We start from the raw sequence: 25,605 nt of genomic DNA, 5'->3' as shown, positions 1-25,605 counted from the left end.
TAAGCCAGCATTTCTCAAACTTGTCTTGCCCGTGAGGTTGTTTTTATGCTGCAAAATTCTCTAAATGTTTCTAAATGTGCTATCAGAAATCTACAACACATTTCAAGGCTTTGACAAAACAATCTCACCTCAAGGTCAATTTAGTACAGAAGGTTTCTGGAGCATTTGATTTGATTTGAAAATTCTCCCACAAACCCATCTGTAAATCAGGTGACCCCATGTTGGCTTCTAGTGCCCCAGTAGATGAATTCTGCTGTTCTGATTGGGAAACTGGGATTGTGTGCCCCCCCACATCACCCTACACTCCCTCACATTCACTGGCGCACACGCTTCTGTTGAGGGTTTCGTCTGTGTTTAGAATGGTGTCTCCTTCTGGCCCCATACTTGCTTGTGAAAGCTAATTATGCCGGTGTATCTTCTGACCGGGGAGCATGTCAATATTACACAGTGGGAGTGCTCTCACTCAACCCGCGCCGCATTCTTATTCATGAGCCTTAATTCCATTAATGCCCTCCTTAGCCACTGGACCGAGGTTGTTCCTGACTATGGTGTGATTTTAAGGAAAGTGCTTGTAGCTGCCACATAGTAATGCTGCACCATAAATGAGAATAGCTTGTAGCCCTGTCCACTCACCATTTGCTTAGAACATGTTCAAAAGTGCTGTGTATAAAGCAGGAGAGGGACTTTTGTGGGTGCTGACATGGACCTAAATGTACATGCTCATTGAAGTGGGGGCTGCAGAGGGTGGCAGCTGAATGGCTGTAGTGGAGGTTGTGAGGTTCTTGTATGAGATGTAATGCAAAGCTCTGGATGTTAAAAGAAGAGGAAATACATTGTAACAATTCTCAAATCCAAGCTTGATCACTTACTTTATTAACACTGCAAAAGATTGAGGTTTAATTACATGGATCAGGACAAATGTAGTTACATAGAAGGGTTGATCGCTACCTAAATTCATAGATTTTCAACAAACAAGTGTATCTCTATTTATTCAGTTAATTCCCATTAATATTAAACTTATATTTTCAAGGGAGACCTGAGTAGTTTTAATTCAAATAGTTATTTATATTGTAATTTTTCTTGCAGTTTGAGGCTACTCCTCAAACATCAGGGAAGGTACTTTAATTGTATTTCAGATTCTGTTTTTTACATTTACAGGCCCTTCACCCCCTCCAGCATAGCAAAGCCCCCAAAATGACTCCTGAGGATCATAGAAAATGGCTTGAATTTGTCCGTATTATGTTATAGATAGAGTGAACCTTTTTGCTGCACCATTCAGTGGTAGACTACAGTATGTTTATCGGTGGTTTAAGCCCCCAACGTCTCCTTCCAGGAAGTGCTGCCTGGACAATGCTCCCTTCCTCCCTCCACTCCCTTCCTTTTACTGCTTAACAATAAAGGGTCAAATTTGTCAAAGAATTTAAAAGAGTGACTGTATCTGCATCTGTGGGAGGTAGACAAGGAGGAAAGAGATAGAAGGATACACCGAGAAAGTTTGGAAGAATGATGGAGAGGGATTCAGCAGAGATAAAAGATGGTTTATCTGAGACACCACTGCATCCTTGTTCCTTTTTGCCTGCTGCTACTGTCGCCATATAATCAGGTTTCTCATGTCACCTTGAAAAGTTGATGGAATTAACACCCACTGTTCCCTGATACTGTTGTTTGCAATGCTGTTTACTTGCAACTTGGACATCTGTCAGTGTTTGATTAGTTACAAGATCAGAATTAGAATTTGCCTTACCAAGGATTGGTTTGACAACACATTTTACAAAGCCGTCCCACGGGTTACTGTTGTTGGTCATGGTCTATGTATTTAAATACATTGTTATCCTGAAACTTCAAGAAGGTACCTCAAATGTTTCCTTCACTGTTCCATCTGAGGCCTTTCTCATGATGCAAGTTCACATGAAAGAGGTGAGGATTGTGCAAAAAGCATGACAGCAGTATATTTAATAAAAGATAAGATGGAAGTGTTGATTCCAGTTGGGAAATTAGGTTGCTGCAGCAGCATAAAATAATAAAATTCAGCGAAGAAAAAAGCTTAGAATACAAGGTAAAAAAAGGTAGAAAATACAATATTTAAATAATAATGGTATATTTTCATTAATAATTTAGGTACCAGCAGCGCTGCACTCTTCTTATGAAGCAAGTTTAGCATTTGTATAATTGATGTAATAAATCCATCATCTGTTTTCTAACTACATAGACGTCACTCAGAGCTCCTTTGTACTTCAGTGTTAATGCAGTATTTTTTTTCGCTCTGTTGGAATGCCGGAGAAATGGTTGTGCGTATTTAACCACAAGCCTGGACAAAAACATTTGCTTGGAAGTTTGGTGTGCAGCATTAAAAACCATGGCAACATAGCTTGGTTTGAACTTAAGAAGTCTTTGTGAGAAACAGTGAGGGTTAAGCCCAAAGTTAGCTTGCCTATCCACTAATCCTGCTTTGTGAGACAGACCTCAGGTCATAATAGATAGCAGAAATGATGGAATTAGGTGAGGATAACACATTTTCTGTTCTGTACAACAGCACAACAAAGTGCGCTCCAAAAGCAGTCATTTTTTAAAGTGATTTGCAATAAATCTTCTGCTACAAACAGACGTTGACACCAAATACATACCGGAGTTGGGAAACAAGCCGAGCAGAAACAGACAGACAGGATGACACACTCTTGACTTTGTTTTGCACCAGAATGTGACTCCCTCCTCCTCCTCAGGCTGTATCTCAGGAGACCTGTTGGTATGGAAGAGAAGTTAAAAGACAGCTAAATGTCTTGACTTCCCATGACAAATTCAATGGGACAGTGATGCTGTGTGGGGTGAAATACAAGAAACGCCTTGTCACCTTGTACAGGAAAGGGCCAGAACTCTATCAGTCTTTGTACTTCTTTTTCCCTCCGTGTTCACCCTGCTTGCACTTCTGGTCTGCTAAACGAAAGCTCTGCTTAAATCTGAAGCAGTGACACTAAGTGTTCATGAAGTAGGGCTTACATCTTCCTACACAGAAAGATGTTGTCAAAGTAAAAGCCTGTATCGTTTAAAAAAACTATAGTGCTTAAACAATGACTCGATTAAGTGGTTAGTCTATCGATAGAATAATTCATTCTTTTTCAAGCAAAATCTGTGTAGAAATCATAGAATAAAGAACTTGACAATAATCACATTTTTAAGTTATCTTTAATATTAAAGTAATCTAGGGATAGTTGTCTTTACATCCATGGGTATAATGCAAAACAAACTGCTAATGGCTAATTCAGCATACTTTTAAAGGTGCTAATTTGCCGAAATGTAAACAAATACAATTTGCAGTTTTCATGGTTTTGTCTAAGGGTGGACCCACAGTGTCAAACTTTGAGAAGCCCTGTTATAGACTAAATCATTATTTGATTAATCAAAAAAACAAATTGACAGAATAATCGATAATGAAAGCCATAATAAACTGTGACATTCACAGATAATGTTGTAATCATCCTCTACAGGTTTACGATTAATGTTTGCCTATAAAAATCTTCTATCTTAATGAAGATCTTGCACATTTTTAACATACTCGAGGTGTATTTTGCCACAGCTGCCATCCTATCAACAACATAATTGATACATCTTGTACTGAATTAGGGCCTTTGTGCCTTTATGGGCCAGTAAATTACTTTCCTCTCAGACTAAAGTTGTGACTGACAGTACCTTGGGCATATTGACATAGGAGACAGGAGAGATCAGTCAAGCCCAAGCTTTTAATCCCAACCATGCTTCCTTCAGGACAATTCCTTAAGACCTGTGGTGACTTCCTGCATGCGAATACAAGCCTGGACTTTTGCCGAGCTATTGATGGCTGACCCCTCCTGTATCGAACGCTAAGGTTACTCATAACCCCTGCTTGTCTTTCATTATTGAGATGTGAATGAGGAAGGTTGGGGGGAGGGGGGGGATCATCGATCGGCCAACACAGGAGCATTTGATTGCTTAGGTGGCGTTGCCAACACACTCTTTTTCATGGCAACAAAGGTGGCCATTTTGAATATATAAAATGGTTGAAGTGAGCATGTAAACAAACAGTTCTGCAATGGCTTGTTAAAAACCTGTAAGGTTAGTTGAAGGGTAGTTGTACCAACACTGTCTGGTGTCCCACATCCAAGGCTCAGTCACTATCTGTTCAGTTTTTTACTTGATGGATTATGAAACAACAGCTGTAAAGAGAGGTTTATTTATTAATAAACCTTGTGGCTTGTATAGATAGAGGGGTTTGTTATTAGAGGCACCTATTCGTGCCTTTGTTATATGAAGTAATTAGCAGCTAAACACCCTCCTAGAAGCTAAGCACTATGGGTAACCGTGAGTGAAGCAATGCGGTTTTAGGCTTTGAAATAAGGGCTTTGAAGAAGGAAAGTGCTGGAAGCACATACTGGCCCAAGTCGGACATAGGAAGTTACCATGGTGACAGCGACTGGAAATGAAAAATCTGTGTTTAAAGGCAAGCCTCGGTGTGTGTGTGTGTGTGTGTGTGTGTGTGTGTAAAGTAAGAGAGGGAGCGAGATGGCGGCCCCCCCGCATCAGTGATACAGTATGCTTATTGATTTGTTTATATAATACAGAGAATGGAGTGCTATTCTTTGTTCAGACAAACCTCAGAATTTCCTCCAATTTTCCAAAATAGGGATTGAATATTGGTCCAAGGAAAGGATTAAAATCTTTTTCTTGTCGCTGCGCGGTGCTTGCAGCCACATAAGCTCCCCAAAGAACTCCTTTGACTCAAACCAGCAGCAGCCGTTGCTCTTTGTGCTTAACAAACAGGACTTGATGCCTTGAAAAGTCAAAGCAGTGGCATTTCTGCCTCTCTGTTTTTATTCCCCATCCGTCAGTCTGAAGGCCAGCACAGCAGTGGCACCACTGGGTATCTGGCTGAAGAATCTGACCCTCGCAGAGATGCTCTTGAGATGGGCTCAGAATCTCAGCAGGAATGGTTCAAAAGGCTAACCCTGGTCAGCAATTCAATGGGTCCTGTCACTGGAATATATCAGGATGGATTCCTTTATGCTGTAGAAAAAGTATATTGAGTGTGTGAATGCGTATATGTTTGTGTGCTCAATAGCCTGTCTGCAGAGATGCTAGTGCTCATACATGCTTGACCTCAATTTAGCCACTGATGCTCACCTATGCACACAGCCATCAGAAATCTTACTTTACCCTTTGCACATCAAATTATTGTTTTCGTCAATATGTGACACATTAATATTCATATGACTGCGGTTATAAAGAAAAATATTACCTAATCCTCACTTTTACACATTCCACCTGGAGTGAGGCTTAGCCTAATATGGGCATACAGGCTGAAAATCCCAAGGGCCTTCACTGGAAGATAAATCAAGCGTCACCAGGAAGATAGGGAGCAGCATCATTTGTTGGCGAGAATAGAAAAATTCATCCTGGAAATCGTAAATCATTAGACGGGCAGGCCCCATTGAATAAGCCTCACCCACCAAACAAATCGATTCGTGAAGTTATTGCACATTTCAATCCTCCCTTCTGCCTCCTTACAGGCACCTGGAGAGACCCTGTGGGCGTTATGATTTACATACAGATACCCGGAGATTAGACGCTTCCTCTGTTTGACAGAGTGACAGATATTTAAATCATACACTGAGCTGTATTTATTTGTTTACCTTTAATGGAAGAGATTTATTAAGAACATGGTTTTTAGACTTGTGTAACGAACATCAATGTTAGCAGGTTAGTTTCATGGTGTGGTTGCCTGTACTCTAAGTGAAGTAGGAGTGAAAACGCTTTTCCAAACAATATCTATTCTTCTCATAGCAAATGATTTCAAAACGTCTTAATTAACTATTGTCCTGAAGCAAGTGGAAATAAGTTTTCCATTTCATCTACTTTGATTTAAATAATCTGTCTCAAAATAATATGCCCACTGCTTCTAATGACTTTATGCATACAAATTACATTCCTTTCTACATGAGTTTCCAGGTTGAGACTTTGATCGGGGTTGTTTTGCTCTAAGAAAAGACATGCATACAATGCAAACGCCTCTGAGATAATTGACATGTTATTTACTGATCAAAAATGAGGGAAACCGCTACCCCATGGGCAATGATATTGTGTCACAAATTGTATGTTGAGTTGTCAGTCCTCCTCGGCAGAAATCCCTGTTGCCTTGTTTTAAATGAGAGCAGTCAATCAGGGGATATATAGACGGGAGGGCTTGTGCTGGCGTTTTAATTAACCACCGTCATAGCTACTGCATCATATAAATCATACATCTCTGCATGTATGATGAGATAATTTACATACAGCTTTGCTTCCCAGCCATTTCTCCTATTAAGGCCACAGTATAAAAGGAGCGAGGCAAATAATGGTGATCATCATGTATGGAAAATGTATAATTTCAATAAGCATTAGTGGTGGATTCAGTTGATTCACAGAATAAAACTAAGAAAATAGAGTGCAGCTAATGCATTATTTATTTAAATTTCCACTCTGCCTACAAGACTGTGGTTCAATATGAGTGTGTGTTTCTGTGTCAGAGAGAAAGATTTAAACTTATAATATTTGCAGAACTTGGAATCACTATCAAGTTTAAATAAAACATTGTTCTTTGCTCTCTTTTGAGCTGCGCAATTGTCAAGATGTGTATCTCCTGACATCTAAGGAAATGGCAGAGGATTATTCCGCAGAATTCTGCTTTGCCCTTTTGAGATAGAACTCAGACACTTATGTCTGTGCTCCATAAGCCCACTTGCTGTGTCGCTGCATTGAAAGCAGATATATGCTGTCCATGTGAATGCATTTATGAAAAGGGTCCAGCATTGATGTCAAAGAGAATTCATCACACATGCTCTATTGTCTTCAAAAGAATGGTTGTATATTACCAGTGTTTGACAGAATACAATTGAACTGCAGCAATATGAACTCTTAAACTCATCTAAATTAATTAGCATACAAGGCCAACCTTTAATTGTATAATTTCAACAATACACTTGCAGTATAAACTCTAACTGCACTCCCCCTATAAAAGTCCTTGTCTTTTTTTTTTTTTTTTTTTTTACTAATGTTGAATTTGGAAGCGTCTTACTGCCCCAGCACTCTCCAGCATGAGCCAAATTCATACTTTAATGGAATTTCGGTGTGCACAGCCAGATAGCTGTCTACAGCATGTACAGAATCACGAATTGACCTTTCAGGTGGAGAGAGAAATTGCATCGCCTAATACCTGTTGTGGCACCAAAATAGATGGATACATTTCAAAGAGGCTATCTGAGCTGTATGTCTGCAGCAAGATTACTTATCCTTCAAAATAACAAAAGGAGTCTTATTCAAGATTCTTGCAAAGAAATTGCATTGTTGTTCTCAAGTTTGATGTGCCCTAGGGCTTATAAATAAAACTGTATTTTTTTTTTAACAATTATTACCTTAAAAGAAAAATAAAAAATACAAAGCTGTCTTTATCCTGCTGGCAAATAATTTTTTCTCTCCATAGTCCATTATCAGCAAAATCAATGCTGAATCAATATAGTTTACAAAAGAGCTTGCTGACTTTCAAAATACTTTCTTTCTCTTTGTTTTAGCTCTCCACTTGCACAAGCAGAGTGGTTGGAGCATATCCTGGGAAAACCCTGACGACCGTCCGGCAAATTTGAGATTTGCTCTCTCAGTTACAACTGAGAAGGGTCTGGTGTCAACCAGGCTAGTTGGAGCAAGCTGTTAGGGCTAAAGGTGAAATAACCATCTACTGAGAAGCTCAGAGGTTTGTCCTACTTTCAACCATTCAAACTTACTCAGAGTAGTATTCATATTTCTAAGACGTATTGAAAGAAGTATTTTACCACTGGAAAGAGGGTATTTTCATAAAACTGGGCTGTCTATGCAGTAGAATGGCACACACATTGTTTTAAATGGGTTCTACATGGCCAGAGAAAACACATAAAGAGGCTGTGGTATTTTCTTTTGCTCAAAAGGTAAAAAAACCTGCAATTACCAGAATGCACTGCGCCACACTGGACCAATAAACACTCCCACTGGTGGGTGACATAATGCAAGCACGTCACAGAATCAATATGGCGGCCGGCTGGTAACAAATAATCTCGTATTACATTCAAACAGTGCACTAAAATATGTTTCTAAAAACATTTTAGGCAAGAAGTAGGCAATACAATAACAGAATCTTGTTACTTTTTGAGTTCAAAAGGGGCAACTCTTTTCTCGGTCCGCTTCTATAATCTTTGTATCCATATGCGGTACAATCTGTAGATCGAGCACAGCCCTCGAACCAGCAAAAAATCCACCAGATGGTGCAACACCCGTCATCTGGCGAATTTGAGCTGGGAGATGAGCACAGAGATCTGGGCGCTGGCAAGATAGAAGGAAGTTTACACATACTACCAACATTATTATGGTACAAAGCTGGTTATACATCGGCAAAGTATCCCTTTAAGATTTAGTACCAGCCATTTGTGCGACAAAGTTGTGGAAATAGAAATATGAAATCTCTGCAGACCATTCTTACTCAGTTACATCCTGTGAGATGATTGAACAGGTCAAAATGCTTTTGATTAATCAGTTAAAATCCAAAGCATAGCAAGTTGTGTTGAGTAACTTCTTTGTGTCTTTTGATTTAAGTCTGTGCATGTCTTGTAAGAGCTAGCATTGTTTTTCGTCCTGACCACAGCTGATCAGCCCCCCCGGTCGTTAGTGAAAATGTCTCTCCTCTCATGAAACATCCTATGGTTTAGACCTCAGTGAGAACAGCAGTCAACCTGAGGTGAATAAGTTCCTCTTCAGAAGCAGTATGGGAGGAGTGTGTCCCCTGAGGTGATAACCTTTATCTGGCCTTACCTCAAATCCATGTGTTGCCTGTCAAAGTAAGTGCCCAGAAAAGTCTGTGTGTGTCTTAGTTTTGTTTTCTCTTTGGTCCAAAATTCAAAATGATCTTGCAGCGAAGAGGTGTGAAAATAAACTATTTAGACATATTATTTGAACAATTACAATATATATATATATATATATATATATATATATTTATACTTAATGTGATTTACTTGTGATTGTTTCTGGTCAGTTAAAGTGCTCATATTATGCTTTTTGGCTTTTTCCCTTTCCTTTATTGTGTTATGTATCTTTTTGTGCATGTTATAGGTTTACAAAGTGAAAAAGCCCAAAGTCCACCCCAAAGGGACTTACCATCTCCAACAAAAAACACTGTTCACAAACTGCTCCAAACAGCTCTACTGTAGTCCAGCCTTTACTTCTGTGACAAACGTGCATCACTTTGTAACCCACGTTATAATGCTCGCCTAGCTGCTAGCATGGTACGCCCTCATACTCTGCAACTGACAAAATAGCAGTACTTAGTGCGCATGTGTGACTCCCAACAAAGATGGTACAGAAGTGAGATGTCTCACTCTGTAGCTAAAACAGAGAGCTCAACACACAGGGTAAAAAAGGAGCTGCAGAAATTTGCAGTACAACAAATATATGGTGTTTTCTGAAAAATAAACCACATAAACCTATTCTGGGTCAACCTTTAAATACAGTTATGAACCTGAAAATTAGCATAATATGAGCACTTTAATTAATGTTTCATGTTTATTTGAGATTTTCATATAAAATCAGTAAATGACAGAACATAAAACTAAAGTAAATGGGTATTTAAAAAGTTTTTAATAACACAAAATATACACACCAACATATGAAGAAACCCAAGTCTGGGTTTTGCTGCTGTGCTGCATGCAGGCCCTAGATTTAGCTGGAATACTGAACATCAGCAACTTGAACTTGTGGTGATCGCTGCATTAGTCTTTGCCCTACAGACTGTGTTTCCTTGTAGTTGACATTGGTGTTGAATACATATTAATGAATGCACAGGCACCATCAGCTCTGATGTGCTAAAACAACCCTGAATACATTTCTTCTCCAAACAAAGTGGTAATAAAAAGTACTTGAACTGTAAAGAAAAACGAATCACGAGGCAGGATTGCTTCCCGGTGTGGGCTTCAGTAAGTGGAGAAATGTACAAATCCGATATGGTTGTTTATATTGTGCCATCCGTCATCGTGAGCCATAAACAGGCACAATCTCTCTTCTCACTTACAGAATATTGTTTTAGTCATCACCTCAGTGAAAGTGCTCACTTGTCCAAACATGCGGTGAAACAGGAAAAGCATGTGTTTATCAAGCTGAGCTTGTACTTTACTTTAGGCTCTTGGACTATAGCCAAGCAAAGGACCTCATAGATGAATCCATATATCGCCCACAGCTGATTTTAAAATACTCAAGAAGTCTGTATTTTTGTTTATCATCTCTCCACATCCAGTCGTAAGGCCTTAGTGCCACTGTAATTCTCAGTTTGTTGTTGCATTGGGATGAACTGGGGCTTAACTTCCAAATACAATATTATAGAGAGGGAAAACTGTGTGATGTAAAAATCTTATGAAAGCTACTAATCTGTGTGAATGGCTAAGAGGGATTAAGCTTGTCAGGAGAAAAAAAATGAGCTCATCATGCTCTTTTTTTAAAATTTTTAAAGCGACATTGAATTTATGTAAGCAGTGGACGTAGTTTGTGAGAGATGATCAATCTTGACCTTTGTTTGACCATCTCTAATGAAACTCCTATTCCATACTTAATAGAGCCTGATAAAGGTCATTCATATAGCTCATGCACATAAACACTCCATTTTCTCTATACTGAACAGTCACTTGGCACTTTATCCATTTCTGCTTAGTTCCACATAGTTAATCCTATAAAAAAGGAATATGGCTGGTGTTTTGTCACCCATAGTGTTTGTACAAACAGTATGACAGAGCTTGATGTTTTTCTATGGTTTTGTAGCACGCCGCTAATGCCACCCAGTAGGCAAGTGTGACTATTCACATCGATCAATCATCTGTTGGACATGTAGATGCATGTATGTGTTGGCGAGCACATGTTCATCCGTGTTTGTGCGGTGCTGTATGAACTTAAGAACTTGAGAACAGCCAGCCCCTTCGGTGATGCACTTTAAGTACTCCACACCCACACTCGGCCATTATAATTATGTTGTATACATTCATTCCCTATCTTCCTCTTCTGCTCTTAAATCTGCATTGAGCTGCTTTCTTGGTCTTTTGGAAACAAACTATGCCGCTTTAGAATAATCATAGAATTTGTTGGGTGGATTCAGTAGTGCCAGTATGAATCAGCGTGTATATAGATGGCGGTATGTTTCTGTGTAGAAGTGCAGAAGTGTAGGTTGTTTGAATATGTATGGAAAATTCTCTGTTCCCTCCGAACTCACATCCAACCTGTGGGTTTAAAAGGTTATGTCTTACTAAAGGAGTGTCCATTTGAATCCTCACACCAGAAAGGAAAATCTGAAGTGTAGGTAAATGAAAACTTCAACATATAGTGTACTTCCAAGTCGCCCTCAACCCTTTGACTCCTGTCTGCTATGATAGAGCTGGTCAGTAGCCAGCAACACAGTATGTATACTATGTGATGCATGGGGCTGCCAGTACAAACAGGTATTATAGATTGACTGTCAAAAAAAGACTAGAAAAAAAAACAGCCATACACAAACATATGTGCACGTATAAGATAGGATAAACTAGTACACCTTTTTTCACAACTACTCGCATACTCTGTCCAACTTCTCAGACAGATGCCATATGGAGATGTAGGATTTATTTTGGGATGATTGATATATTCATTTGACTATTGTAGCGATAGTGTAAATAAATGCTACCAAGACAAATAAACTACTGTAGTTACAATCAGTAGTGTCAGTGGCTGGCTTTAGAGCATTTTGTTGTTTTTGGGAATGATCACATAACCTTAAAAAAATAAAGCTGAATCTTTCCCGCTGACTGGCATCTCCAATATTAAAGGCTAGTTAGTAAACAATATACCTCAGAAAATTCTCATTGATCAGGAACAATGATTATATATGTTCATATACATATATATATACATATATATATATATATATATATATACATATATATATATATATATATATATATATATATATATATATAATTCCATGCTGTTTCTGTGTTTCTCTGTTTGTCCTTTCATTCATATTTCTGTGCAAAACACGAAACGCAAGTAGTCACTTCAACAACAACTTTCCAGTGCCATTTCATAAGGAAGCGCAAATTAACTTTGCTGAGGTACTTTCTGGTGTCATTTAATAGACTATTGCTGTATATGGCACATGGGCATGGGTAGCCTTGCCATTTTGCTGTAGTGACAAACAGCAAAACATGTGTTAAGTCCTGGTCCACAGCACTAAAGCAGACAAGTTAATAAAATGAGTGTAGTTTCACTGAATTCCATCACCTACACCCAAACCTCCCTGCACTTACAAAGCATTAGCATGGTTGTTCCAGTTTGTTTGATAATCTATAGCTTGAGGTATCTTTGAAGTGACTCAAAATAATTGGAACATATAAAAGATACATCATTCTATAGCAGCTCCACAACAGAAAACTTGATATGTTTGCTCCTCAGCAAGGTTCTCTGCAAAAGGCTTCCTCAGGGACTGATAAGTCGTCTTTCTGAAAATAGCTACATTAAACCACACTCTTCACCTACCTGTAAATACTACCTGGTTTTACTCAAGAGCTAAATGCACAATGCTCGAGGCAATTTCTCCCCTTCTCCTTGTAACATTTTCTTGGGGTTTTCATGGGAGTTTTAAAGGCTGTTTTTTTGTGCTGTGCCAGGAGACAGACTGAATGAGAAAGGATGGATGCTGCGGCGTGCAGCTGGGAAAGATAATGAATTAAGTTGACCATGGGTGGCGAAGACCATCACTAAAGCAGAATGGGTCCCAGCAGAGGCACGGGGATATTGACCCGTCCGTCACTTTCCTTCCCCGCGATCCCCTCCCTCCCTTTCTTACAAATACAAACTCTCACAAGTGGGTACACAGCCTGACACAGACACACACTGCAGTGTACACATAGAGCAAACAATACCAACATACACTTTGTCTTGCACACACACACACACACATACACACACACACACACACACACACACACACACACACACACACACACACACACACACACTCCCGAAAAGCACCTTTTGCATCTTTTCCCTCTTCTTAACACGAGAACTAACGCCAGTGTGTGCATGTGTGCATGCATGCGTGTGAATTTCTTGGAGGTGGGGGACTTTGGCTGTGTTTGCTCTTTTTAACTGAAAGCAAATGGAGAGTTTGCACTCCCTGACAGGGAATGTTTCATCAAACATATACGAACTGTGGGAAGGACTCCGCAGAGAGGCATCCCCACAATGCAGAATGCCAGCTGAACGGTCTCCGTTCTTATTTGACTTACTCCAGGCAAACTTCTTTGATATGAATTATATGGAAGATCACTTGAAGCAATTTGGCATGTTGGAAGCAGATTCAGCATTGCTTTTTTTTTCATCCTGAACTTTTAAAAGCTGCTGAACCTTTCTCTCCTTCCACTTGCTTGGTATTTTCCTCCTGATATGAATCACTTGAGTTCTGAAAGGGAACAGTGGTGCACACCAATTCTTCTTTTTATTACTCTCCAATTTGGACAAATCTGTCTAGCTTTGACAGCGGTTGCATCATCCCTGCCTTCGACTGCTGGCTGTTTCCTTTATTTTTCTTTATTTTTCTTTCATTGATTCAATTATTCACCCATCGATTCATTCATCTATTTATTTTTTTGTCCTGTGTCAGTGGTCAGTAGACTGAGGGGACTCAGCCCACTTACAATAGAGGCAGCAGAAGGATCAGCCAGCGATTATAGTCATTACAGTTTGTGCTTACATAGGGCTCTTGTGCTTTGTGCCACATCTCCCCTCGTCAGCTGGCAGTCTGAGCTCTAATCTGCCAGTTATAACAAACAGCAGACGAGGGAACAGGAGGAAAAACCTAGAAGGGGGAAAAAGTGGGAATGCGGATAGAAAAAGGGGCGGTTGGTGGCCAAATTGCAAAATACAATCTTAGCTCTGCCAATATCACTTAGTTTTGGTGTACAACAGTTATATTTGTTTCGAAGAATACATTTCACCTTTTGTTTGCCAGTGTAGCCCGTGCTTCCAGCAAGACGGCAATTAGAGCATTTAGCCTGAAGTAGCTTCTAACCACCTGCTGTGTTCTTCCTATAGTGCATATGTATTCCCATACATATTTGAATACATCACTCAAAGTGGATTCATTTGCCTCTTTCCCCCGCTAGTTCAAAGGGCTCCATCAGAGCCAAGTGTCTGATGAAACCCTGATTATTCCTCTAATTGGTAATTGAGGAGTCGGTGTGGCGCGTGGCGTGGGCAGCTTCTCCTGCTATTGATCCCCCTCGTACTCTGCCATTGATTTGCACTTGATACATTTAATTGTAATTATTTCTCCAGCTTATTTTATCCCCCTGCAAGATGCGGGTGCCTCCAGGACACTAACGGAAGACTGATCATGGGGTATTTGTGTGTGCAGAGGTAAAAATGCACAGCAGTGATAAAAGGGATTTTGAATATGGGTCAATATAGATGCTAAGGCTGGCATTAAGTTTGCAATCCATGTGCAATACACATAATAATGTTTAATCCCTCTAGAGGAAGTTATTACAAACTATGATTAAAATTCCAGATTTGGTCCTTGCTTAACTTCTAGGGCAGCATTATTGGATCCACAAAAAAACATATATTCATATTGTCCATCCACACAACAAGCCAACAACTATGTTCATTCGTGTGTGTTTGTGTCTCTGCTCCAACATCTAGCTATACATCTCTTCTCTCCATCTCTCTTCTAATTCTTTGTGACACTTAATCTTAACTTGTGTTCTCGCCTGCTGATACCCCACACACACACACACACACACACACACACACACACACACACACACACACACACACACACACACTAGTTCTAAATAGAATAAACAAGAAATAGTAGTCAGGAGGAGATGAGAAGGCTGACCATAATTGTTTCTCGGTTTCATAGGCTTGACCCCTTATTTATTTGACTGGCAGTTACTGCCTGGGAATTAACTCTTCATAGGCAGGGGCAGGCCTCTGACAGCTGACTGAAGTGAGTGGCAGAGGGTGATGGGGGTTCATGAACCCATAAAACTTGCTCGACAGACCATATCTCATTACTAGGTTGGCTTGAAATAAGATGGGCCCCTTTTTGCTTGTCCCTCATTGGTTCGATTGATTAGCCGGCAGCCAATCAATGTTAATTAAGTTGTAGAGAATCCTTTAATTGTGGCGTATGAATCATTGTGTCAGACGCTGCCTTGACCTTCACAAGACTTACACTGTAAATGGCCTGGCTGGGGAATAAATACCTTTTATATATTGCAAGATAATGATAGTCCATAAATGAGTATAGATATGATGGACGGCCATCCTGTATATACCGTAGCTGGCAGCAGCAGGCCTCATGAGGATCACATACACAATGGGTGCTCAAATGGAGGCTGGACCCACCTTTGTATCTTGTTTTTTGATTTTGCAAACACATGCAGAGCGGGGACAGATCAATACATGTCAGAATGTTTAAGAGTTAATGTTGTGAGATAAGCTATTATGTGTGGCGAGAGGCTCTCTGTGCATATGAAGTAGGACTGTGATTGATGACTGTCAAAAGCAAAATGGCACATGAGAACACCACCGGCACCATAATTGTGTTTTTTAATGAAGACCTACATTTGATGTTGGAGCTGATTTCGCACTGATTGTGTCTACCCCCCTCCTCTCCACCGACACCACCACCATCCATCATACATTAATAACAATGTAACCTGTACATGGTTTAAAGCCTGGTTTCAGGTCCATGACTTCCAACTCTACCCCTCAACAGAAAGATGAATTTACCCATGAGAGTGTCTCCTGAACCTAAAATAACATTAACATTAAACATGTCACACAACTCTGCTCCAATTTACCATGCTTTATTCCCTTAATGTTTTCAATTTTCTTGCCGCAATAAGGGGGATATCTGCGATTTTTTTTTTTTCGGCATACTGTATGTAGTCCATCAGTTAGTCATGTGCCCACATATATACAATATAGCTCAAGCTGCATTGCAGTTTGCCTTTCAGAACAATTTATACAAAATACATTAACTCTTATATAAAGATTTTTTTAAAGGGTTTACAATAAAAACACAGATGTTCAAAGATACAAGATATACCATAAAACACTGCAACCATCTTAAATCTAACTATCATCAGCCCATCGGATTGAATCCCAACTTTTCAAAACAACATTTTCTTTTAGCCTTTTTTTAATATCCCTGGCTAATGTATAAGTCACTCTCCAACTAACCTCAACACATCAATCCTTTAATTAAAATGTACTCATTTGAAATTGCCTCAAATCTAGTCCTCGTTTAACCTTCTATGCTTTAAATGGTTACTCCGGCAATTTAATATTGTGCTTCCATAAAGTGAGGGGACTACAAAGAGTCTCCACATCCCCAGTTTGTAATACAGGCTTCCTGATGAAAATGTGTAGACATGAAGCCCCTTGATATCATGATGACACAGAAGACAGTATTTATCTAAGTGGAGTAGTGCTTCCCGTGAAAATTAAAGTGAACCTGATGTGTAAAAATGGTGTTGCACTCCTTTAAAGTGTCCAAATATAAAAATCCTACTCTGTTACTATGGAAAGAGACCGGGTGAATAATTTTCATAAACAGTGGAGCTTCATAATCTTCATAATATTGGCTACATAATTAAATGCTTTCAACTTCATTAAACACACACTAAACATCTGACTAATGTGCCGCTGTATATTGTGGCCATTCAGAAGAACAAGATTGTCTGATGTTGCTATTGTTGCTCTTTTCTCTGTTTTCAGATGTAATAACCGGACCCAGTGTGCTGTTGTGGCTGGACCAGATGTATTTCCCGACCCTTGCCCGGGAACCTACAAATATCTGGAAGTCCAATATGAATGTGTACCCTACAGTATGTATTCCTTCATTCTCACACTCTTAAGCACCCCCCTAATGCTCTTACTCATTCTTATTTCCTCTTAACAGCAGTGACTCATCAACAACCCAATAAACAATCATGCGAGTAATGTTCAGATTGTTCAAAAATATCTTGAATGTGTCATGCAGTTCAGTGGAACAGATTAAGGTGCAGCAGAGCAGTGGATGTAAAGACAAGTGATGATTCCTGTGATCCAAAAAAAGCCTGTACGAGTACAGGAAACATTATTGACAGTGTTGTTTACATGTGAAATATGATGAAGTATTCGTTTGGAGGAATGTCGATGCGATACTGTTGTTTATCAGACGTTAAAGTCTTTTTAACTGACAGGAGATTACGCTTTCTTCATTTTCTTCATCCCGCATGGCATCAATTATGTCAACAGTGTGCCAGCTTACAGTAATTTTTTTCGCATGTAACATCCGTTGTGGGATATTGGTTGTCATTTATTGAGGATAAAATAAGCAGATCCTAGGTCTGTACTGTAGATACAGTAATAAAGTGATACAATAGGCAAATCATTTGAGACCGATGGGGATTGGTTACCCAGAATAGCTGTGTGGGAATTATGTTGTCAACAACATGCTGAAAAAAAGAAAAAAGACTGCACATCTGTTAATGTATTCAGTCAGAGGAAGCGTTCACTACCTATCATTTTTAGATGGTGCTTGTCAGTGCCTTCCTATCAGCTCCACCAGTTCACAGCACTTAAATATCTTTGAGGAATCATGTCTGATCATGTCATGTCTCCGTTAGCCAAGCAGCAAGAAAGGCCGTTTGATTTCTGCTCAGTTCAGCTCAGTGGACGCTAGTTAATGTTCAGACTAGTGAGGCATCTCTGAAGGGGGTAAATAAAAGGGATTTAATTGGTGCAGCAGTTGAAAAATACTGACAAGCTGTAAATTACTTGAGTGGAAACATTTGGGCAGGGAAGGGAAAGATCAGCATGGGGTGACAGGATGAACACACAGAGAGGAAGTCCAGGTGAGGCCAAAGGAAGTGGCATGGACATTGCCATATGACCTTAGGTATTGTGTTATAATGGCCTTTAAAATGGAACATCAAAGTCATAGCAAATATGTCTGCCAAAATGTCTGACATATTGTTTGACGTGCTAAAGTAATGATTTGAAACTGGAAATATTTGGTCATTTATCTGTACCCAGTACTGTACTTGAACCCAGTAGCTAATACTGGGTTCAAGCGGACTCTAATCAAAACCATCTTTTTAACATTTGATGTCCTTACATGGCTTCCCCTCAGTAGTCTGCCTGTCAGGAGCTTTCATGTTGTGAAGTAAAAAACATTTCTACCTGTGATCCAGAGCTGGCAGATGGCTCTTTTATACCTGACTTCTTTTTTTTAATCTCAGCTACCCGGTGTCAGCGTCCTTCCGAGGTGTCCATGTAGAACACTGACCCAACTACAGCTTCTGCAATAGACAGTAGCACAAATTGAATCAAGCCTCTAGTTTTCAGTGCCACTCTGAGTTTAGTGTGCTTTGCTTAGAGTGCTAAATATGGACTCATTTTGTCCAAACAATTCTTACCTGCACAAAGCAATATGGACTTGTCTTTCCTATTACTCAGATTTTCAAGCTAGCATGCCATTGTTTTAACATCTTGTCCCAAAAGGTTTTACCTGTAGAAGCCAACATTGTATTTTTTTTACCCAGCATAGTGAGGGAATATGTTCATGGTACCAGGTTACATGGCTTCTATCTTTGCCAATCCCACTGGAGTTTAGTGGGATACATTTGACACAAAGCATTCCCAATTAGTTGATTTCCTTGACTACCTTCCATCACTACAGGGTGACACAGGAGTGAAACATTTTTATTCTCCTTTGCCCAATTTTAAATAAGTTCTACCCGATCACAAACGGTTACAGAGCTTATTTCCAGTCCCATACCACCCTGATTACATTACTTTCACTTAAGGCTAATGATTTCACATTTCTGTGATATTTAGATTAAGGACATAGTCACACATTTTGACGCCATGTAAAAAGTCTCCCATCCAATGCAGAGGCTTGGTAATGCCACCCTTTTCCTATCCCTGTGATACAATGTAAAAGCTGTCCCATGGGACTCACGACATTCCCATTCAGTTGTCTGCCTCAACTACCCACCTTCTACCTTCTTTTTAATAATATACTCAACTTCCTGAACAAAAGCCACGCCTAAACATGGAAAGGCTGCCTGAATTGTTGGAAAACCACTTCTGGCAGCTTTGTTCCTGTAACATCGGGGCCACCTATTAGGGGTGCACTAGGGAGGGAAACGGGGCACTTTGGATTGTGACCAGAACCATCGTAGGATACAACATTCTGCTGGCAACGCATAAACATTGCAGAAGTCATGTAGGCGTTTATTTGTATATTGAGTGGGGAAGCAAAGTAATCATAAACGGTCACTAGGGATGGATTTTGAAACACATTTTATTGCAGCTTGTGAATGTTATTCATCTGTGACAGCCCAGTGGATTCACTCTCTTCTTACCTCCCAAATATAGCAAGCAGCCTGGAATGAGTCACATTTAGAGACAGTTCCTTTTTGTTTCTATGTCTGGCTTAAATTTGTACTACATGCATAATCAATCATGAACTTCGAGATCAATGGATATCTCACGTCGAAATCTCCAAAAACAACTAAAGCTAAACTAATTTGCTTGTCAATTGGACAAATAATCATGTATATCGATTGGCAAAGGGGTATGGCAGCTCAATTGTGGATGGGCTTTTAACACAAGTCTCTTTACCAAGTTCCTGAGACAGACTGACAGATTTGAGGGTCTAATAAGAGAAGCAGCCACCCATGACGCCAACTCTCCTTCAGTGGTGGAGTCTTGACTCTGTATTCCACTGACAAGCTCTCAGTCCTAATATTCTCCCTCACTCCCGCTAACATTTTGTCCTTTAAGTGCTCTCACTGCTTTTCTTTCCCCCTATATCCCTTTATTTGCTCCCTCTGTTCCCTCAACAGCCCCTCCTCTCTTCTTTACCACCTTCCCTGACAGCTTTTATCTATATTCTGCTTGTGGAGCTTCTTTTCTTTTAGGATAAATTACCACTCTCTTCTCCATATCTTTATAAGCCGGCGAGATTGTACAATGAGATCCACCGTTAATAATGGCAGAGGAGTGTGCTAAATCGATGGACGCATGCCGAAGATACAATATTGATTTTATTAATTTGCAATTTGATTCGCTCCATCAGCTATAATGGGGGAAAAAAATGTACAACAATTATTACTAAGAGTGCCGGGGTCTGCCTGTGCTGTGTGACAGTGTCAGAGCACAAGGCAATCCATCATATTTTCATTTAAGCTGAATAATTATTTGATATGTGTGTCGTGTGGGTAAATAGCACTGAAAGAAACGTGAAAGATGAAAAAAACAATTGATACATGATAATATTGGATTAAAAACAAAGTACTTAATATACAACTGAATCAAATTTGCTTGTATCAAATCATTATAGAGCCATGTGAACATCCGGGTACACTCATTTTTCATCTGCCAGAGGTCTGTGTCGTCTTTGTACTAGTGCAGTTTGTGCATGCTCCCCCATGCACTTTACAGATTAGTAAGGCTACCCTCAGGCAGAAGTGATGTGCTGTCCCTTTATGATGATTCATAAACATGACTCTGCTCCAATAGCTAACATCTGTCTTCGCCCCGCCCTCTCACCTTGACTTTCCATGGTTCAGTGGAGAGGTGCCTGTCTATTCTCTTAGTGCCTTATTAAAACCTTTCTCACCCGCTTTCTCCATCGTCCTCTCCATGTAACTTTCACTTTAACAGCTCCTCCAAAAGATTGAGCTCATAGGCGGTCAACACAACTGTATCTCGCCACTGCCTACCCAGTGTTCTTCCTCAACAGTAACAACCCCTGTGTGGCCCCCTCAAATTCTCAGAATTGTCATGCATTCAAACCTGCGTTGCCATGCTGTGTCGTTGAAAGAGTCTTTCTTTTGTTGACAGCTTGCTGTTACCTTTCTTGTCCTCCCGAGCATCAGCCATCTCCCTCTAATAATTAGATGTACCTTTCTGCGTAGTTTCCATGGCAAATTAACTGATTTGGTCCAGGCGAGCGGTCAAACCCCTCGTCCCAAAAAAATTCAGTTATTACACAATAATTACACATCCTTTCAGGGAAATTCTTTTGTTCAGTTCACTTTTCAAAATTGACACTTCGATGTGTGTGGCAGATGAGGTGGAGGGAAAGTGAAAGACAGAAAGGCAAGAAGAGAGTGGAAGAACAAAGGAAGAAAACCTGCTGGCGGTCTGTTGCTATACATAAGCCACTAGTTCCCCCCACTGTTTGTAGCTAATAAGGACAATGTAAAATCCTGTCTGGCACAGTATGATCCAGCTCAGCCCTGTCAGATATTGCTCACACTTTGGTAGCTAAGCCAGGACATATAATCATGAAATCAATTCTCCGATTTGAACGGGAGCGGTGTAATCTTGAGCTCATACCTCAAAGAAACTTGCCATGTAATTTGTCGAGTTTTTTTAGTTCCAACTTACCTAATTGTTTTTTAATTTGTTTTGCTAATAATAACACACCTAACAGGTTCAGGGGGGCCTCATTGAATAATGGAGGAGATTGTTTTGGCATGTTTTACTCAACACCTGCTCCCAATCTCTGTCCTTCTGTGTTGGCAGGTGAAACCATGAAATTGATGCTGTACACATGGCTATCACTTACAATGCGGCTTGGGCAGATTGTGGGGTGATTACAGGGCCCATTATGCAGTGGTCACACCTAAGGTAAACACCACCTGTGTGACCAGGATGGGACTTCGTGGCTGTAGTGTGGACACTGGGTAATGCGTCTCGTCAGGGTTACTCATTGTTTTAGTGTCTCTACACCAGTAAGGATTTTAGACTATTAATAATAATCATGCCTAAGCTAAGATGTTCAAATGTAGCTCACACTCAGTATTCAAACATCATCAGCAGTCTACCTTCCAAGCACCCAGCCAGTTCTCTTTGCCTTGGATAATCCTGCAGCAATTTTATGCTTCTTCAGGAGTAGATCACGCTATTTGATGTTATCAGTAAATCTACTAAGCAGATTGTATAGAAGTTCAGTGGCTTTTTGCCCTTGAGCTTTCCAATCCACGTTCATCAGGTACTAGTGTGGGAGTCAACAGCCTGCCAGCAGATACATCACACAACCACACCCTACTCAACGCCCCACTGAAATGCCAGTGAGCATTAGTTTTCTTGTTTTTTTCCTTCTCCCCACCTGAGCAACCAGCTCCACTTCTTCGCATGTGTGAAGGGGGCCTGTAATGCCATCACATCACTCAGTGACAGCTGAACACTCCCCAACTCAGACAGCAAGCTCCGATGACTGACTTTCTGTCACATATTTCACACACAGATTTTCGTTGATGTCGTGGCTTGAATTTATAGGGATTTACCCTCTACAGTTTGTAGTCCAACTGAAATTACAGTTAATTGCCTTTTTTGCAGTCACAAATAATGTAAACATAATTTAAAAAATGTGTCAGTGTTTTTTATTATTATTGAGGTCCTGGGAGTTGGAGATATATCCAAAATGTTCTTTTTCATCAAGCCTCGGTGCAGTCAGTGTCTGTGCTTGATTGACAGTTTAGCTAGTAGGCTCATTTGCTGCAGGGATACAGAGAGACAAAGTATACAACTGTAGCTATAAACCAATGACAGACAGAGTTTGTCAGCAGAGATATTGAAGAATAGACCACACCAGAATCTAACTGTCTGATCTTCAGAGCTTTGCAAGTTTTAAAGCAGTTAAATATGCTAATGTTACACCTGACTAGTAAGTAAATGTTTACTATTATCACATGGAAACTAAAATGTAAGCCTCCCTGATTTAATAAAATATAGTAATACATACCAAACTATCTACTACTACATGATCTTTACATTTTCATAAAAACAATATGGCAGTTTCGGAGGCTGGATTAACAACAGTCCTCCAGAAATAAACAAATCTTTTCCCAGTTGAAAGGTGGGATAATTGCACAGGGAGGCTGTGATTACCAATGTGGATAAATGGTGGTGTGAAAGGGGTGAATCTGGACATGTGGAAACTGTTTTTCCCCACTAATAGCTGAATAAGGTGGTGTAATCTATCAGGCTCTTGTTTTCTTTCGGATTCTTTGCTTAATATGCCATACGTACAGGATCACCCATTTTTTTCATGGATAGACGAAAATGTACACACTCAAACATATTGGAATAAATGATCTTGCACGCAGAACAACCTTCTGTAAATGTCCATGAACACTACCATTTATATAACACAAGCAAAGCTTTTATCTCAGTGTTTCCTCCAACAGCTACCCACACATACAAACACAGACATGCTCAGGCACACATGTCTGAAAGAGTTGCTGGGGTGCCAAGTGTCGAGGATATAGCACTAATTAGAGGTTGGTCTCTTCGGGGGGTCTCTCCTTTTAATGATCACCATACTAATCAAAGCTCTTTTTCCATTTCCTTGTCTTTTTCTAAAGGTCTTCTTTGTTCACTTGTGGTCCACCATGTCCAGCCACACACCCGACTAAACACCCTCTTGCTTTTCTCCCCCACAATTCCCCCCACCCCTCCGTTCTGTTCCATTATTTCAAGGTCCTTGAAAATCAAGACATATTTCAGGAGCTGCAATTATGTTATTTCTGCTCCAGTCGTCGCTATGTTCCACACAAATGTATTTAATTTTGTTTTGCCTAGGCTGCACTTGTCTTTTCTCCTTCTGTTGGTCGGTCCCACGTGGGTAGCAGGTTGGATGAGCGCCAAGTCCTTGCACCTGTCCCTCAAAGAGAGACAAACACACATGCATGCACACAGACACACACACACACACACACACACACACACACACACACAGCATCCTGCATTGTCAAGGTTATAAGATAGCATAGCAGCTTCCCAGTAGGAGGGAGAGAGAAAGCGATGGAGAGAGAAAGGAGACACTAGGGAGGAGATTGAATAAGTACGAGAAAGGAGCACAAAGAGAGCAGACAAGTGGTTGAAAGAAAAAGAGGGCTGTTGAGAAATGGAACCTGTAATGATGGTGTGGGAGCACTGAGTGAGGGAAATGATAGGAAAAAAAAATGAGGGAGATGAGAGAGAAGAGAGAATACAGCGAAAGAGAGATGGTAGCCTGCGTATCCTCCCCCATCCTTAGGCACATGCTATTCAAAGCCCCGTAATTTGTGACATTAATTAAAAAACTGATGGGATGGAGTTTGCACAGGCTTTCTCCTTAGTTGAGAGAGAGAGGGAATGAAAAAAAGTGAAGGAAATATTGCAAAAAATATTGCAGCCATTCCACCATGAATCTCTATTAGCGGCTAATGATACCATTCTGATACCTCTCAACCATTAGTGTGAAATCGGGAAGCGTTAATTATTCAAATGAAAATCCATACAGCTGCCGCTCACATGACAGGGTCGGGGCTTTCAGTCGCTCAGGGTCCCCATTGTTAGCTGCTCAGTGTGTGTCTTAAGCAGAAAGTAGACTACAATAAGTATGCAGAGCGACTTTTCAGGTGAAAATTATATTTGAAATTATGCATTATCTGAACAAATGTAGTATGGACTACATTATGCACTGGTAATATAATTGAATTGTATAGGGTATGGCTGATCAGCAGGGTGCTTCTACATTGTCTGCCTATATTATCACTGCCAAAGCTGAATTACGTGTACACAAGTTCTGGTGTAGTTTTTTTTATTATAATGATAATTTTATAACCTTAGCAAAATATATAATTTTAAAGGGAAGACATAATGTTGGTTGGTTGTTAGGTTTATTAAATTTGGTTACAACTTTACCAATTAGGTAAGCTGCAGCAGCGGCAGCCATGTTGCCTTTTCCAGCTCAATGTGTTTGGCAGGCTAAACCATACAGCATCCAGACTGTTCTAAGCTGCATGCACACGGTGAGCTACTGTTTTGCCCCAACATGTTGCCAGAATTTTCCCCAACCTGGCCAAGTAATGCATTCACTTAAATGATGGCCTGGTAGAACATGTATCTGATTGACTGTTTCCATAATGGTCATAAACACAAACTGACCCCAAAGATAGAATACAAATAAAATAACATTTAAACACATCATTGAAATATAAAATGACCTACTCATTTGTAAGCATAGGCTGTTTCTAGATATGTGTGGACAGCAGGTTTCTATCCCTGGACTAATCTCAAGATAAATCTCATGAAAAAATAAAGTGAGGAAGTGAGTAGCATTGAGATATCTTAGAGCCTGGCACTTAACCCCAAACTGCTTCTCAGTGGCTGAAAGATAAGAGTGCTCGCATTCGCTGCTTCCAGGTGTGCCTATGTGCAACTGTGTGAAGCCGGCTGTTGGTGAAAAGAGCATTGGTCCCTGGCAAATGTACTTATCTATCTATCTGTCTGTCCGTCTAGCCGTCTGTCCGAAATGTTGTTTTCCATGGCCCAAGGGGCTTACACAAAAGTATACACTAATACATGAAAAGCAACATAGACAAAAATAAGCAAATAAGAGTAAAACAGTGACAATAACTGAACTTTGTCAATTTGCAAGCCCAGGAGATCTGTACCTTTTTTAGAGGATATTCTTTTCTCATTTCCAATGATGACATTTCT

General features: G+C 40.1%; 1 protein-coding gene across 28 annotated transcripts in view; it reads left to right on the top strand.

The window, feature by feature from the left end:
* Window positions 1-25,605, top strand: part of LOC116039897 (adhesion G protein-coupled receptor L3) — a 219,730-nt gene that overhangs the window by 99,989 nt on the left and 94,136 nt on the right. For all 28 annotated transcript variants that reach the window (XM_035993765.1, XM_035993761.1, XM_035993764.1 and 25 more), the window contains one exon: window positions 16,834-16,943. In XM_035993765.1, coding sequence (XP_035849658.1) covers window positions 16,834-16,943 — 110 coding nt within the window. The remainder of the gene's footprint in view (window positions 1-16,833; window positions 16,944-25,605) is intronic.

Source organism: Sander lucioperca, chromosome 17, assembly GCF_008315115.2.
Source record: "Sander lucioperca isolate FBNREF2018 chromosome 17, SLUC_FBN_1.2, whole genome shotgun sequence".
Classification (NCBI taxonomy): Eukaryota; Metazoa; Chordata; class Actinopteri; order Perciformes; family Percidae; genus Sander; species Sander lucioperca.
The sequence above is the reverse complement of the archived record's forward strand: the minus strand, read 5'-3'. Positions and strand labels throughout refer to the sequence as shown.